Raw genomic sequence first — 18,232 nt, 5'->3', positions numbered from 1 at the left:
ATGTTTCGATGAGATCACCTCTCATTCTTCTAAACTCTAGTGAATATAGGCCTAGTCGACCCAATCTCTCCTCATACGTCAGTCCTGCCATCCCAGGCCTCTTGTACATCCCCCCCATTCCTTTGCCTCATCTTTGATGCCCATGCCTTAAGCCACCCCTGGAATTCCCTCCCTAAAGCCGTCCACCTTTCCACCTTCCTCTCCTCTAAGATCCTCACATCTCTGTGAAGGAACTTGATGTTTTTTTCTATGTTAAAGGTGCTGTCTAAATGCAAATCGTCATTGCATTTTTTTCACTATCCAATAAGACTGTCTGATACAATTTGTTTTCTGTTCCAGAATTTAAAACAAATACCAGAACTACAGAGATAACATGGCTTTGATTGTAAGTATGTGGAAAAATCCATTTTATTTTGTTTTCGGATCTCATAACATCAATATACAACACAATGGATTGTGGAGACAGGGGGCTGGCATCTGTGATCTCCCAGCAGTCAACACAGTGATTTCAACCGCATCATTGTAGGGAGGTGCTGATCAAAGACCAGCAAGAGAGGGAATAGTGGAAAAAGAGAGACGCAGGCCACTCTTACGGGCCTCTTAATGGGTTCTTTCAAAGTGATTTTGGCAGAGTTCGAGCAGCAATTCCAAACCCCCCATAGTCCCCACACAACCCCCTCAGCGGGGATAGTGAGTGGAATGGGAAATCACCACAGGAGTGAAAAAATTACTTTAAAAGAGATTGTTACTCCCAAAAAGGAATCCCAGACTCCTTCACCTGTGATATGAACTTTATGAACTATTTGAGTTTCACTGTGGATGTTTATGACAGTTCTGTAACTGTCTCTCTATTTGGAATCATCTGCTCTCCTCAATCACAAAATGTCTCAATGCCCAGGGTATAGAGTATAGAGAATGCACATCAGTATCACAAACAAATCCAACTCCCTGTCCAGTCCCCATCCAGCTTTGGACTTGGTCAGAGGTTGCCACTCTGCTCCCAACCTGTCAACATCATGAGTGAGCTTGGGTTAGAATCAAAAGCTGCAGTTTTTATAAAGTACCTTGGTTGGCTCCCTCAGTGGTCCAGTTGGTTAAGGCGCTGAGTAGCTGATCCACAGAGACTGGGAAGGTCCAGAAGTTGATCACTAGTCTGTAGTAGAGGCACCACAATTGTCCTCAGTGCCCCCAGGTTGGGGCGAGGGTGTCCTGGTGATAATGTGGGGGTGTGGATGTTGGCCAAGGACAGGATCGAGCCCCTCCCCATAGTTGAATAGTCTACAGACCCTCACTGTCTAGGATCATACATGAATATTGGTTAGGTGGGTGCCTGGAGACTGTAGAACTGTAACCCAACAAGGAGTCAACGTTTCCAGGTTGGGGGGGGGGGGGGGGGAGAAGAGAAAAATGGTGAGAAAAATGTATTTTACAAAGAGTCACTACTGTGTATCCTCTTCATGTTAAGATGTGTGTCAGAAACATGTGGCCCTCAGATCCCTCCGATCATTAACCACTGGATATGTGTTTGGTGACATTGAGCTCGATTTTCCCGGGAAAATGCGGGTGCGTTGGGGGCAGGGGGGCTCCGAAAATCGCAGAATTCCCATTCGGGTTCGGAGCCCGGGTCCAACCCGCCGACTTCTAAGTTTCCCACCGACGCACCTGTGCGCGGGCGTCCCGAATCCAGAAGTCCTGATGGCAATTAAAGCCGGCGGGGGTGATAGTTAAAGAACCAAATGTACCTCATGGAGGTACTTGAGGCACTTTGCTTGTGACAGATTATGTACTTAGAACAATTTTTAACTTACCTGGGCGGCTTTCCCATGGCTTCTGATTCACGCCTAGTGAAAGGGCTGAATCAGGCAAAAAGAAACAAAATAAATTAAATAACAAACCATTGCACAAAGCTAAAACACAAAATCAACCTAGCTTTCCACCCTGCTCCGATGTCCGATGTCTCCCGCTCCGATCTCCTCCTCTTCACCCTCCCCAGATGTCCCCCCCCCCCCCCCGATCTCCCCTTCTTCACCCCTCACCACCGATCTTCCATTCTCCAACCCCCCATCTTCCATTCCAGCGCCGAATGACGTCTCGCTCGCTCACTCCCCTTTTTGCCGCCCCACCTCACGTTGCAGCTCCGGGCGCAAAACCCGGAGAGCATGTTAATCACCATCAATTACAATGTGATCGCGTCGGAAACGGTAAGGTTTACGGGTTTGCCATGCGAACCTTCTCCCCCCACCCCCCACCCCGCTCCCAACCTGCCACCATTTCCTAATTGAGCCCGTTGTTTTAGCAGCTTATAATGACACTATTAAAACGTATGGGTGTTATAATCAGCGTATTTCTGTTTTCAGCAGACAGGAACATTCCGGATGGTTTCTGAGGAGGAGCAGGCTCTCCGCAACAAACTCGAGCACCTTACCACAAAGGATCATGGGCCTGTGTTTGGCAAATGTGAGAAGCTGCCCCCTCACACACAGCAGAAAGTAAGTCAGAGGGTTTTTCTGGGTTTCAGAGGAGTCAAAACAAGGAATGATCCTGATAATGGAGGCCAGTGCTCAAGGATCTCTGGATTATCTGTGAAGAAGATACATCACACACACACACACACACACACACACACTAGATCCCCAGGCACCAAGTTTCCTTCTCTTGTGAAGCATAGTCTGGGATGAGTTCAACCACCTCAGCCAGTTGTGCCAATCTTGGGACCAGCTGGTCTTGAGTTTGAATCTCTGTAGCGTTGGGGATCACTCAGCCTGTCACTGTGAATACAGTTAGTGCCATGTCTTAGCATGCATGGAGACTCCAGAGACTGAGCAGTGCTGAACTAATGCACTGGCTGACAGGCAATGGAAGGAGGGGTCACCACTGCCCACAGTAGGCATTTCAATGGAGACTGGTAATCTCTGCCTCATGGCCTGGGCGAAACCAGAGGGAAAGCAGTGGGCGAGAGGGGGACGGAATTCAGGGCAACTACCTCCCAAATAAAATATATACAGTATAACATAGTGAATAGCCAGGTCGCCTAGTATAGGAGAACAACTCTGCCTCATCTGTTTCACTGACAGTTGCACCTCACAAAGAGATTGATTGAGAAAAAGTCATGTGAGGAATTGGTTGGGGCACCATGTTAAACACTGGGCTTTCTCCTAGGGACAAATCAAGCCCAGACTGTCTGCTGGCTGTAAGGTTGTATGTGAAATGAGTTTGGGCAGACTTAATCCAGTTCCTAGTCAGCAAAGGCATAAGGCGCAAAACTGTCCCTAATTCAGCACTAATTGGCAATGTAACTCAGATAGAAGTCCAAGGATGGTTGGTGTAAGAAGTGGAGAAAAGGATGTCGCACTGGTGCAATAAGGATTCTCTTCTGTAGTTGGAGCTGAAGTACGTTGGTGGACAATGTGGAGGGGGTTATACTACCTGTATCTACCTGGGCTGTACTTGGTTTATCAGCTGAGGCTTAGCCCCTGAAATGGAAAGTGTTCCATTCCCCAGCACTAAGATCTTAATGAGTCCAAAAAAAGTTACAAATAGTCAGATTAATCAACAATTAGAAGTGTTAGCTAAATAATGTAATGCAGTGCAGCTTAGAAAGAGAGTTACAACACTGTGACCTTAATTCTCCAACCGGGGTCCCTTCAACGAACGGACACAGGACCGATTAATTTACCCTTAACTATCGCCCCTATTAACACAAATAACAAATAATTAGAGGGTTACATTTTGCCCCTCTCCTGGCACCCTGGCTTAAGATTGGTTTCCACAGATTTGAAGTTTGCACGCTTTATCTGATTTTACATTTGTCCCTTGTGGTCTTTTTGAGACGCTACATTTAAAAAAAAGAGAAGGCAGCCAGGGATTCTGACAGTGGCTGAGTTTGAACTGTGTAATGATGGCAGCTCCACCTTAGAAAATCCTTTTTAGAAATGGATGCAGAAATCTCAGAAATTTCACACCGATCGAGAAAGAGGGGAAGTAGTTTTTCCCCCTCAGTTTTCCCCTCTCCTCTTCCGAAGGCGCTGGCTCTTGTTAGTTCTGCGAACACTGGCAGCTGTCCAGTACCTCACCCAAGCGGGCATGCTTTTTATGTAGGGGTCTAGACAGTGAGTGCTGGCCGGCTATTCGACCAAGGGAGTGGGGCACCACAGCCGAGCTCAATCCTGTCGTCGCCCATTGTGCATACATCTGCACTTTTCAACAGGTGCCACTGGACAACAATCAAGAACAGGAACCCTGATGGTTCCCCGGCTAACTCTAGTGGCTCTGTCTGAGATCAGCACACCCAAGGATAGAATCTGGGGTCCAAAGGGCTCATTGGCACACTAGGTAGTCATTTACAACAACAACAACTTGCATTTATATAGCGCCTTTTAAGTAATAAAATGTGTCAAGGTGCTCATGGAGCGTAACCAAACAAAAATTGACACTGAGCCAAAGAAGGCGATGTTAGGACAGGTGATCAAAAGCTTGGTCAAAGGGGTAGGTTTTAAGGAGAGTCTTAAAGGAGGAGAGAGAGGTGGAGAGGAGTAGAGATTTAGGGAGGGAATTCCAGGGTTTAGGACCTAAATGCTGAAGGCACGGCCACCAATGGTCAGGCGAAGGAAGTGGGGGATGCGCAAGAGACCAGAGTTGGAGGGAGTTCTCAGAGGATTGTAGGGTGGAAGATGGGAGATTGGCCAGGAGAGCATTGGAATAAGCGAGTCTGTAGATAACAAAAGCATGGACGAGGGTTTCAGCAGCAGATGGGCTGAGGCAGGTGCGGAGATGGGTGATATTAAGGAAGTGGAAGTAGGCACTCTTGGTGATGGAGAGGAAATGGGGTCGAAAGCTCAGCTTCGTGTCAAATAGAATGCTGAGGTTGCGAGCAGTCTGGTTTAACCTGAGACAGTGTCCAAAGAGGGGGATGGAATCGGTGGTGAGGGAATGGAGTTTGTGGCGAGTCTGAAGACAATCCCAATGTTACTTACTGAGCAGAGCTCTGAGAGCAACAGCTTTATAAACTTCCAAACCAACAAGTAGCACAACATTACATGGAAAAAAAACATTAAGGTATAGCATAGAGTGACTGCAAAGATGCAATCTAACCTCAGGATTGAGAAAACATACAATGTCAGTCAAAGCCCTCAGGTATATCAGGGCCTTGCGGCAAAATGGAAAGGCAGCTATTCTTGTGCTGTGTTTTGGAATGTTCTATAGCTTTTACAAAGCATTCTCAGGTCACAACTTCTGACCTGCTCCTCTGATGATGTTGTGGCCTTTCTTTTGATTCTCTCTGAGGGTAAATGAAATAAAGTGCATTCTGCCACAGGACCTACTTAAGCCTTTCAAGGTCAGCCTGTAAAGGCACCTTTGTTGGACTCGAGAAAAACAGCTGATGAATTTCAAAGGCCCAGGAAATGAACGTGTTACCACAAACTGCAGAAACTGGCAACCAGCGTTAGTTTTTGTCTGGAACAGAAAACACGCAGACATTTACCCAGAGACACAACACATACACCCAGACATATAAACATGTGTACATACACAAACACAGCATAAACAGATAAACACACAGACACACGCATACACAAAAACATTCAAACATGTATACATACACAAACATAGCCCATACAGATATACATGCAGACACAGCACATACACCCAGACATTCAAACATGTACATATACACATACACAAACACAACATATACAGAGATAGACACATACACAGACATATACTACAAGAACAGGTCAGAGGCTGGGTATTCTGCGGCAAGTGACTCACCTCCTGACTCCCCAAAGCCTTTCCACCATCTACAAGGCACAAGTCAGGAGGTGATGGAATACTCTCCACTTGCCTGGATGAGTGCAGCTCCAACAACACTCAAGAAGCTCGTCACCATCCAGGACAAAATAGCCCACTTGATTGGCATCCCATCCACCACCCTAAACATTCACTCTCTTCACCACCAGTGCACTGTGGCTGCAGTGTGTACCGTCAACAAGATGCGCTGCAGCAACTCGCCAAGGCTTCTTCAACAGCACCTCCCAAAACAACGACCTCTACCACCTAGAAGGACAAGGACATGCGCATGGGAATACCACCACCTGCACGTTCCCCTCCAAGTCACATACCATCCTAACTTGGAAATATATCGCTGTTCCTTCATTGTCGCTGGGTCAAAATCCTGAAACTCCCTACCTAACAGCACTGTGGAAGTACCTTCACCACACGGACTGCAGCGGTTCAAGAAGGCGGCTCACAACCATTTTCTCAAGGGCAATTAGGGATGGGCAATAAATGCTGGCCTTGCCAGCGATGCCCACATCCCATGAATGAATTTTTAAAAATATGCGCATGCACACACATAAGGGCCCTGAACTCTCCCTGGCTCCTTTGCATAGCAAAACCTTACTGATTCACTTTTAAACATTTGGAAAAAATATCATTAACCGAACTGTGGGGAAATTTACTCTCGCTTTAAATTCCGTGATCTGTTTTATTAGCAGACAAGCAATTCGCATGTTCAAACAGGCCTTTCATCATGCAGCCTGTTTCACTAATTTGAATTCCTGATTTTCTTCGCTCTTTCTAAAAGATCTTTAAACGCTGTTCCCGTTCCTTCAGATGTGAGAATGGGATGGACCCTTCTGTAACCCCTTTAGATGGGCAGCCTCAATTTCATTGTCACCTGGAGACAAAATTTGAAGTGACTGGTAGTCTGGAGACTTAATATTGACTGTATTGCTGGGAAGTGAGCAGAATGAACTCTAGGCTACAGTGACCCAAATGGGCCAGTTCAACATAATTCTCTCAAAACCTAAGCTTGTCCCATCGTGGAGCTGTTGTCATTCAGTGTACTATATATAATCTCTGGCTGCTCTCACGGCCTAGATATCTGGGAAGGGCCGTGTTGGATCCCTGGTTGTCTGATAGTGTCTATGGATCTATATTTCTTAGCATTCTTTGGGCAGAGTTGCATTCATCTACCTAGTGATTTAGAGACACTTGTGAGCTACTCCATAGTCCCAACCTCTATATCAAAGGCACCAAGACCTTCAAAGCAGAAATCTAAAAAATTTATCTCACACCTACTAAGCAGTATACAATGAGCAAGCAGCTTGCTGTCAAATCTACACAGATAATTGCCCTTTAAAAGGACTATCTTTATTATCCTTTGAATTAGGGTCAGTGCACTCCATTATGTCAGAACAAGAGAGAGACAGGACAAGAATAACCAGGATTAGAGCCTCATTTACCATCTGTTTTGTTTAAGTGTCATGGAGCAGGCTATCTACGAGTGCTGTTTGACATGATGAAAGGTTCAAAGTTCAAGCAAGCAACTTTAAGGGATGGCTTCACGTTAATAATGATCTTCTCTTCACTGATGTTTAGCCAAGTACCTCGTGCAGACATTTGAGTGTGCTACAGCGCAGCCATGTAATCCATTTTGTTCTGAACATGCGATCAGTTGGTGGATATGCTACAAACACCAGATGCAGGAGTGTTCTGATACAAGTATTACATGTTCACCTCCAGGCCCACACCATCAGCACAGTTCTGACAGGTCCTGAGTCACCACAGTCCTGGCATAACAAAAACTTCTAATCCATCCAGTATTGCTTCGAATACTGAATTCTGGAACTGCTCCTGTCTTGTACTAATGCTTCATCAATAACATTAAGGAGAAAAAAAAATCTTTTTTTAACTGTGTTTAAATATTTAACTGGACTTTTACAATGTCATTTCTTTTTGTAATTATTTTCTCCCTTTTAAGAGCCTCCTCTCCATGTACTATTCCTAACCAGGTCAGTGGGCAAATAGTCTGTGTGGAGTCATCTTCCAGCGCTGTTCTGAACTGGCTATTAGGAGGTGTACAAGAAAGGCACAGACTGACTCATCCTTCATTTAGTCTTCTCCTCTTCATCAAGGGCCAATTCTGCACTCTTGACCAGTTGAGATAGGAATTCCCAATCGGTGAAGGCACAAGAGAAGGCCAGCTCCTTACTAATCTGGGGTATAGTCCAATACTGGCCTTAGGTACTGGAAACTTTCTGAAAAATGACCAGATTTTCTTTTCTCTCCAAAGGCTAAGGACGAATTGAACGAAACAGAGGAGAAACGGGAGATATGTGTGAAACAGCTTCAAAAACTTGTTCTAGAGACTGCTGAAACTGGAGAGGAGATCTGCAAGACTGTGTATAGGAAAACAAAAGACAAAGATAATTCCTTCTTCCTGCGATTTGTTAGAGCAAGAAAGTATGATGTGAACAGGTCTTATGAACTTCTCAAAGGTGAGAGATGAACCTGGGTTGATTAATAGAAATTGGAAGTGCCAGGGCTCAGCTCATTAACACATTTTGAAGATACTTCCCAAACATTCACCTGATTTGATTTTACACTGGCCAATTCTCCAATCTGACAAGAGTTTATTTGTCTTTAGGGAAGGCACTTCTGGTTGCTTTCCACTGCACCATGACCTGAGCTTCAGCTTGTTGCTGCTATGATTGAACATCACACTCAAGCTATTCCCAGCCGGTGCGGTGCCCAATCCCAGCTCAGCCATCAGTTGAGCTGCTCAACCAATGAAACGGAGAGGAAATTAACAGGGATTTAGCAGCAATTGGTCGCGGAAATGGTATTGTGGCAAGGACTGTGTAGATGACCATGATTGGCCACCTTACGCTTTTTCAGTTATCTCAGAATATCCCTGGCATTGAGAAGGGCAATGGATCCAAGGACAGACTTTTGACACCTCCAATTTTTCCCTCAAATTACCTCCCAAGTTTTTGCCCAAGTGGTTCTTCATGTGTGAGCCTGGTCAGTGAGTATTGAAAGGCTGTTTGATTGAGAATGGCATCGCAGCCAGGCCTTGATTCTATTTACACATAAGCACCTCCCAGTTGGTGCCACTACACACCAATCAGGAGCAGGAACTTATTTTTTTACATAGAGTCATAGAGTCATACAGCACGGATAGAGGCCCTTCGGCCCATCGTGTCCGCGCCGGCCATCAGCCCTGTCTACTCTAATCCCATATTCCAGCATTTGGTCCGTAGCCTTGTATGCTATGGTATTTCAAGTGCTCATCCAAATGCTTCTTGAATGTTGTGAGGGTTCCTGCCTCCACAACCCTTTCAGGCAGTGAGTTCCAGACTCCAACCACCCTCTGGGTGAAAAAGTTCTTTCTCAAATCCCCTCTAAACCTCCCGCCTTTTACCTTGAACATCTCTCTAGCCCAAGGACACCGAGACCAATTGTCGTGCCTCTCTCTTCATTCTGACTAACTCAGCACGTACTGAGGATTGGACCTCAACCAATAATAGCTTTGGTTTTTGCGGAATGTCCGAGCCCAAGTCTTGGCCCTTCATCAAAATCTAATCAGCAAGTGAGAAAGCATTCAGCCGCCAGAGGCTTAGAAGATGCTCATTAAACAGGAGACATGTCTCCTGTGTTTGCTAATTACCCCTGACAAGGCCCAGAGCTATGGCATGGGAAAATAGAGTTCTTCTGTGTTAATTAGTGGCCTCTCAATGTGACGGTTCATCTCACTGTGCACGAGACACAGGCAGACATTGCGCAGTGATCGAGCAAAGCAGGAAAGAAACAATTGAGACTAGGAAGAGGAGAAAATGCTGACACCCACGGAAAAAACAACATGCAAAAATCCTTTAAATAAATGAGTGACTAAATAATTAAAACTGGATGATCTCCCATGGCATTGCTCACATGTAGTCTCTGGTCTGGAGAATGGTTGTGAAAGTGAGCTTGATTCTACTTACATATCAGCACTTTCAAGCCAGAGGTGCTGGATACCAATCAGCAGCAGGAACCTATTGTTTCACTTCGCTAGTCAGGGGCACTAATGCCAATTAAGTATTGTTATCTGAATCCTGGTTATCATGGAGCTGTGTGTAATCTGGCTTGTCCCTTTAAGATTCAAGTATTCCCTGTGGAGAAATGGTCTAAATGGGCAAATCCAGGCCGCTTATAAATTTCTCAGGACGCTTAGAGGTGAGTTGTAACTGCTTGTATCTTTCTGCTTCCAGATCAGAAGAACCCAGTATTAAATGAATGGCTTTCTTTCTGGACTTTTTAAGATTGTAACAAAATGTGATGTCTGGAGTGTGACAAAGAATGTGTTCGATGCACACCAGACACAGGATTCTCAAAAAAATGTTACTAGTTTATTTTCCATCGCAGTGTTGTATTCAAGTGAAGTGGGATTAGATAGCAGGGGATAATTGGACCAGGGCGTGCAAACATAATGTTAAAGTTGTATATTCTATCCTGATTTTTCTACATTTCCATTATAAATTCCTATGTCCACATTTATAATGGAAACTTTTTATTTAAATTTGTCACGTGGTAATTACAGCCTCCTGCTGGTAAAGGTGCTGCAGCACCTCCACTGGGTGGAGGGTTTAATTACAATGTGAGAAGTTTACATAGGCAGTTTCCAATTATAAATGTGGATATAGGAATTTGTGAGGAAAAAGGTTGGTAGGAATTGCATGTAGACACAATCTCTTATGGCAGAAGTTAAAGTACAAGTACTTGGAGTTTTAATTAGTTTTCTCTTAAACCCATTCCAGTTTAGAAGCTGCATGTTCCTGCACCCCTAGTCCATAACGGAAGTCTTGCAAAAAATTTGAGCCCCTAAGTTCAGTAATCTTTGAATTTACCGATCACGGTTGGGTTGTGTTTCCTCTGGGCTGGCCTTAGCCAATTCATGGCAGGAAATACCTAACTTGGGTGAAGAGAACGGAAATCTGAGATCGTCAATCTCTGCAACAAGGAGGCCTCTTGTCAGCTAAATGTTCACATTCTTTGGTGGCAATCACAAAAAAACACGTGAAACCTGGGCTATCTCCACCTCACACCCAATCTGAGGAGTGAGAGTGGTAGTATTCTCATTTCTGAGTCAGAAGGTGTAGGATTCAAACAGTGCAGACAATCCCAGTGAGTGGAGACTGGAGTTTCAACTCTGAATTCTGGGTTGACATCCACTGAGATACTTGTCTCTGTTGGGGATGGGGATGGGGGATGGGGATGGTATGGGTGTCCCCCCCCGACCCCACCGCCTCATCGTATGGGTTCTAGGAGCCCATAAAAACTCCTGCCGCACAGGACTAGCCACCCTATTGGCTGGTATGGTTATGGCCATGGACGAATCGGCCACATTGCAGCCTGTCATACTGTTAATTGGCCTGCACGCACTTCCACTACTTCACACTAGTCTCCAAAGAGGAAGATACAAAAGACAAAACAACCCAATCTGAGAACTGTACAGACTGATCACAATGAAAGCTCTCATATCTAATTGGAATATGAGTTCTACCACTATGAGGCTACCAAACCAATCCTGGGGATTGCGGTGTAAAGCCCTGCCCTCACCCCAAGAGATTTATTTATTTGTTCCAACTTGTTTTCTCCGATAGGTTACGTGCGATTTCGTGAACAATACCCTGAGCTGTTTGAGGACCTGACGCCTGAGGCCGTGCGCAGCACCATCGAGGCGGGTTACCCCGGCATTCTCACAAATCGAGACAAGTATGGCCGTGTCGTATTGCTCTTTAACATCGAGAACTGGGATTACGAGGAAATTACTTTTGATGAGGTAATAGAACCAATCGCCATTGAGGTTCGGCCCATACCAAAGAACCGAAGAAGATATGTGCCTCCAAACTATTGTTTGATCTTTTTTCTCTCTTTGTTCTTCCAATTACCTCTTCTCCTCTCTTGTAGATAGATGCTGGCTTGGACAATCCATGGATACATGGGGAGGGGGTCATTTTTAACTTGCCACCAGTGCGTAAAACCGGCATTGCATGTTGGGCAGTTTCTATAAAGGGTGACCGACCTGCAACAGCAGTTTAACGCTCCAGAGGTCAGTTGGAAATTACCCCCACTGCGTCCTGGCCTGGTCATGAGGTTTGCAGGATGATCTGTTGTGGGGCGGAGCCTCTGCCTGCCCCAAACATAACCATCGACGCATGGGAGCCCAGGGCCTGGGCGGGGGCTCCAAATATCTGTGGTTCGAAGTTCCAGAGGTTCATTGGGACCCGGTTCATGAGACTAGCCATACTGATGGACCCAAGTAGGTTTGTGGACCATTTGGGGGCTTCATGGCTGAACCTCTTAAGTTTTGGACACAATTTCTTTTTAATTTTTAAATTATTCTTTGTAAGGGTGTCATGGGGGAACCTTTGACTTGTTTGTGGGAGGAAAGGAAACCCAGCTCCCTTTCCCAGCCTGGGCAGCTACGCCAGTCTTTCCAGCATGGGTTATATGGCTGGTGCCCTAGATGCGGCTGCCATTTGCAGGCAAATTAGGGAACCAACCCCTCATCCTAGAAAGTTTTCCAGGGTTAGCAGCAGATATTCCTGGTGGGCACAATCCCATCATAGGTACTGGGATCGACAGCCTGCAGATTCTCATGGCCACTGACTTGCTGGGATAAGATTCTAAACCACTACCTCGCCCAAGTGGCTATTCTTCTTGTATTCTTCGTGCAGTGAGTGCCAGGAGGCAATTCAACTGTAAAGGGCATCGCCAATCCTGTTTTTTTCCCCCTTTGTCCACAAACGCTTTCAAGCACGGTCACAGCAACCAGGAGCAGCAATGCTGGCTGATTTATCCCCTCCTGGTACTGTGGTACCTCTATAATGGCCCCAGCTGAAATCACATAACTTAGCAAAGACCAGTGATCGATGTTTGGACCTAAACACTGCTTGTCAGTTAGCTATTTGACCATGGGAGGATACTGCAGCTGAGCCATTCTGAGATCCACACCTGATGTCCACATAATGCACATTTCCCAGCAGGAGTAACTGTATAGTGATCAGGAGCAGGAATCTTGGCTGATTGTTCCTCTCACTGGAACTGATGCCAACTGAAGCAATTTCACTGCAACCCCAGCTGAAATCAGCTAAAAGAATGTTTATTTCAGAAGTTAACGACTCAGAAGATGATTGCGGGTGATTTAAAACATTTCTCTTCCTTGTTAGATCCTTCGTGCTTACTGTGTGATCCTGGAGAAACTTCTAGAGAATGAGGAGACACAGATTAATGGATTTTGCATTGTTGAAAACTTCAAGGGATTTACGATGCAACAAGCATCTAGCATTAAACCCTCAGAGCTGAAGAAAATGGTCGACATGCTTCAGGTGAGTGTAAAGCTATCAGCTAGAGGGAGTGGTCCTTTAGATGTGTGTGGGGCAATTCAAGGAAAAGCACCTGCTTTCACTGTCTTTTCATTTTATCTTCTAAACATGAACTTAAATTCCTTTATTTTGAGCCAGATGAGTTGAGTTAGCAACTACATTTCTAACTATTTATTCACCCTATCCTCTTTGTTCCATGGGTCGTCTTATTTTCTCCCCACTTCCCCTGGTCTCCATGGTTCCCCTCCAGCTGAGAGGCTTCTCCTAATGCTGCTCCAAACTGGTCACTCAGAGGAGCTTGTAGACATGGCCTATGATTTTCCCTCCCTCCTCCTCGGGGAGAACCAGGCCTCCAGTCACCACCTCCACTCAAAGCTGCTCAGCTGGGATTGGAAATTTAGTGTGGTGGGAGGAAGGAATCCGAACCAACGTGCCATAATTGTGGACATGTTCCTTGAGCCCATTTTACAAAGTGGGCTGGACTTGAACCTGAGTCACAGGGGTTTCAAATGATCTGCTCCTTAAAAAAAAGTAGGTCAAAGCAGATGGTTTGATTTTGCTTATTCACAAAATGATGTCTCAACCACTGGGCTCCAAGCAATGGGATATTGCTTTGCTGTTATCCTGCACTGTCCAGTACCTCCATCTCGAAACATACACACACATACACACACACATCGATCAAAGAAACAATGAGGGAAGTTTAATAGTTTCATGTCTGTTCCTCTTATTGAACTTTTAGGACTCCTTCCCTGCTCGATTTAAAGCCGTACACTTCGTCCATCAGCCTTGGTACTTCACCACTACTTACAACATAGTCAAGCCTTTCTTGAAGGGCAAACTTCTGGAGAGGGTAAGCACAGAACAAAGGACATTGAATGTAATGGGACTACTTTTAAGCATTTTTCCAACCTGTTGCCCTACAAAAGAACTCTCTGAAGTTTCTATTAAGATTTAGCTCCATAGCGCTCTGTGCAGAAATTCCTACAGATATCCCAAGTAAATCACTGTTCTGAAGGTCTGTAGCTCTTTCCCATCTCAGGAGTTAAAAGCTAAATTTGGAGAATAAATGACCAAGGAAGGCTATTGAAGTGGACAATATAAATTGGTTCAAGAATTCTCGAGAGAAGGGATAGAGGGATATGGTGGGAAGGTAGATGGGTGAGGTTGATATATCAAAAAGGATCTATTGTACTTTTAAAATAATTTTTCGGTATGTGGGCATCTGGCAAGGCCGGCATTTATTGCCCATCCTTAGTTGCCTTTGAGAAGGTGGTGGTGGGCCTTCTTCTTGAATTGCTGCAGTCCGTGTGTTGATTGCATTCCCTCAATGCTGTTAGGTAGGGAATTCCAGGTTGTCTTATGATTGATATATCTGATATGAAACCGAAAGGGAAATCTGAGTATAATAATAGCTACAATGTAAATTGCTATATCAGCTCCTGTTCTTTATATAATAGACATATAAATGTATAGCCTATAGGGAGCCTAAAGAATCTATACTTCACCTAATAGTTTTTATTTTTAATTGCTAAAGATTGATATGAGTTATTTGCCTAGATCAGGGATGTCCAACCTATTGGAGCTGGAGGCCAGATACATAATTGAAAATCAGTGAGTGGGCCGCATATGATCATGCAATAATGCAAGACATCGTATGCAAAATGCAAGCCCAATAAAAATAAAAGCAAGAATCCCTAATTGCGGTGTTCTCCCTTTATTGGGCCCTTATGTGTCATTGTTGTTTTAAACCCACGAGTGTGTAAATTCACTTTTGAAAGGAATAGCAGCAGCAGCAACAACAACAACTTGCATTTATATAGCACCTTTAAGAAGGCACTTCACAGATGCATAATCAGACAAAAATTGACACCGAGCCAAAGAAGGAGACGTTAGGACAGGTGGAGAAAGGTCATAAGCAGCGTCTTAAAGGAGGAGAGAGGTGGAGAGGTTTCGGGAGGGAATTCCAGAGTTTAGGGTCTAGATGGCTTAAGGGATGGCTGCCAATGGTGGGGTGAAGGAATTGGGGGGGATACACAAGAGGCCAGTGTTGGAGGAACGCAGAGTTCTTGGAGGACTGAAGGAGGTTATAGAGATAAGGAGGGGAGAGACCATGGAAGGATTTTAAAAAAACACTCAACATAAATTTTAGTTCAGTGAAGCTTTGGAAATTTGTTCTCTTGTTTTTCAAATTTATTTGAAGAAAATTTGAAGTAAACCTACTGGAGGTAAAGAAAAGTCGCATTAGTAGAACTGATTGAAAGGTGCTGATGTTTCCTGAGAAATTAGGTATGCTGCATATACTCAGACTGTAAAATATAAATTCATCTCAGAGTCACAGCTCCAGGCAAAAATATCAAATCCCAGGTTTTTGGGAGGGGCTGAGACTTTCAAGTAAAAACATTAATGAAGACATTAAAAGATACAAAACAAAATTCAATGGATAAATTTAATTATGTTATTGTGAAATAAATGTCTTAAAATTTTGTTCAAACATTTATTTTGAATATTAGAAATTTCAGTTACTGAGAAAAAGAATGGCATCTGAAAAAAAAATCAGAAAGCATTTGAGTGGTTTATGGGACCCTGGTGGCCAGACTCTGCAATCTCAGAGTAATATACTCTAACCATAAAATAGCAGCGATTGTGTGTAACACATTGTGATACCGTTAACATTGAAAAGACTTTTCACAGTACCACCGAAAGGAATAACAGGTGCAAATAATAAGTTTGCAACAAAACATGTGCCCCACATACTAAATTTAATATATAATAGCTTATCCATTCATTTAGTCCTTTAAAGATAAATTTAGTGATTTTATTTGCTGTGGCTTTAGCCCAATCAGATTATTTATGTCAAGGAACACACGCTAACTGTTTTGTCACAGGTTTACGTCCATGGTGAGGAGTTGGAGGCCTTCTTCGAGGAGATTGATGCTGATATCCTCCCGGAAGATTTCGGAGGTAATCAACCCAAATACGACGGCAAAGTGATCGCTGAGAAAATCTTTGGTCCGTATTTTGAGTCAGAAGATACTGCCCTTTAATTACCCATAAATGGGGTTGAAGAAGGCCTTTAATAGTGAGGGGGACCTAATTACTGGCTAGTTTTCACACTATAACTCAAGGGGGTTTTTGAAACTGTCTACCTAAAATATTGTACCATACAAACTGTAAAGATTGACAATTCCATGTCAACATATTTTGAACTTTTCTGAATTCACTTCAGGTTTCCTTCACATAATTGGGGGTTTTATGTCAGACCCGAGCTGCAACTAAACCATTGCCCCTTTTCTGTTGAAATGCAAAATTAGCAATAAAGGAGTTTTTATGAAAAGCAAAGTGCAGCTCAACCATTGGTTTAAAAATGGAAGATAGATGTGTATTTATACATCACCTGTTCACATCTCTCAGAGACATCGCAAATTGTTTCACATATACAGTGAGCTGTTTTGTAGGATAGTAACTGTTGTTATGTAAGCTTAGCATATAATCGCATACTGTTTTATTCAAACATTTATTTTGGAAATTAGAAATTTCAGTTACTGAGGAAAAAAATAGCAGTTGAAAATTTTTTCAGAAAGCATTTGAGTGATTTATTGGGACCTGGTGGCCAGACTCTACAATCTCAGTAATATACAAATTTAAACCCTGAATGAGATAATCATGGTTGAGACACTACAATTTGCCTCAGGACCCTGGGTGAGGGAGAGGAAGAATCTGCCACAGTTCAGCATCTACAAGGGTCTGTGATTCGATACTGGGTGGGGAGGAAAAATTTTGGGGGAGAAAGCAATTTACATTTCTTTCACATGTCCAGCTGTTTTTCGAGATTTTGGGTTCCAGAAAGATGTTTAGACAGTACATTTATGGGGAAGATTGCTTCTGTACAATACGTTATGTAAATAGCTAAATCACACAGGAATCAATGAGGAAGCTTTGTATAGTGGATATATTCACTTTGGTGCCATGTTTTCTTTCAGTAATGTATGCTGTTACGTGCACTGCAGAAAATAGGTTCTAGAAGAAAACATTATTCACAGCCAGAAAGTAAGATCTAGCTGCTGTGCAGTTCGATGAATGCTAGTGGGGCTTTGTCTGTGCAAATGGAAGGTTTTGTGGCAGCTGGCTACTAGAGATAGATGTTCAAAATAATGCAATAGAAGTCCAGTATACTTGCGTTGTTGCAAATTTGATCTTTTTAAGTACTATGACAAAAATATATTCCCTTTTCCTCCATTATCTTTAAAAAAAATTATTCATCCTTGCAATGTGGGCATTACTGGCAAGGCTGGCATTTATTGCCAATCCCTAGTTGATCAGACTGAGTGGCTTGCTTGACCACTTCAGAGGGCAGACCGAGTAAGAATACCTGTTCTAAAGGACATTAGTGAACCAGTTGGGTTCTCACGACAATCCAACAGCTTCATGGTCACTTTTACTGATTGCATGCTATTTATTTCTGAATTCAAATTCTCAAACTACTATGGTGAGATTTGAACTCACATTCTCTGGATTACTAGTCCAGTAATGTAACCACTACACTACCGTACCTGTATCTGCAGCACTGGGCTTCAGTGTGTTTGTCATGCAGGAGAGTTTGGCAACATTGGTTTAGAAGCAGCATATTAAGCACTGCCAGTGGGATTCTATGGGTGGTGGGGGTGAATTTCCTCAGGGTTTCTCCCATTCAGTCACCGTACCTTAGGCACAAGTTCGGCGGAAACGGGGTTCTACCAAAGTTACAGCGGTGGGGCCGGGGGAGGAAGTACTCCGAGGAAATTCATCCCCAGTGTTTTGCACATTGCAATAGAGATGATAAGACTACATACATAGTGGAATAAAACTGGGTTAAGATACTATTCGGTCGTGTAAGGATTCCCACCCAACTAGTGCCTGAGCACTTGTTAAATTATTTTGTCTACATTTTAAATGTGATACAAAACAGTGGAACCCACACGAACCAGCACTGTCTACAGCCAGGCCAACCTGACTTTCCAGTCCCAAGATGACTATAGCTATACCAGAAGTGCATGCAAATTATAACTGAGGTAGGCAGTGCTTTCTGATTGCGTAGAATA

General features: G+C 43.9%; 1 protein-coding gene across 2 annotated transcripts; it reads left to right on the top strand.

Annotated features, from left to right (window-relative positions):
- Positions 1-373: 373 nt before the first annotated feature.
- Positions 374-16,426, top strand: rlbp1a (retinaldehyde binding protein 1a). Of its 2 annotated transcripts, none has more exons than XM_067971154.1 (7): positions 374-385; positions 2,361-2,489; positions 8,075-8,279; positions 11,427-11,605; positions 12,996-13,154; positions 13,894-14,004; positions 16,040-16,426. In XM_067971154.1, the coding sequence occupies exons 1-7, from the start codon at positions 374-376 to the stop codon at positions 16,196-16,198; spliced, it is 954 nt and encodes a 317-aa protein (XP_067827255.1). In that variant the 3' UTR covers positions 16,199-16,426. The 2 variants fall into 2 exon arrangements, with proteins under 2 accessions (XP_067827255.1, XP_067827254.1); XM_067971153.1 differs by having other exon boundaries at positions 2,358-2,489.
- Positions 16,427-18,232: the final 1,806 nt, after the last annotated feature.

This window comes from Heptranchias perlo, chromosome 34 (genome assembly GCF_035084215.1).
Source record: "Heptranchias perlo isolate sHepPer1 chromosome 34, sHepPer1.hap1, whole genome shotgun sequence".
NCBI lineage: Eukaryota > Metazoa > Chordata > Chondrichthyes > Hexanchiformes > Hexanchidae > Heptranchias > Heptranchias perlo.
Note: the sequence above shows the minus strand (reverse complement) of the source record. Positions and strands in the feature narration are given on the sequence as shown.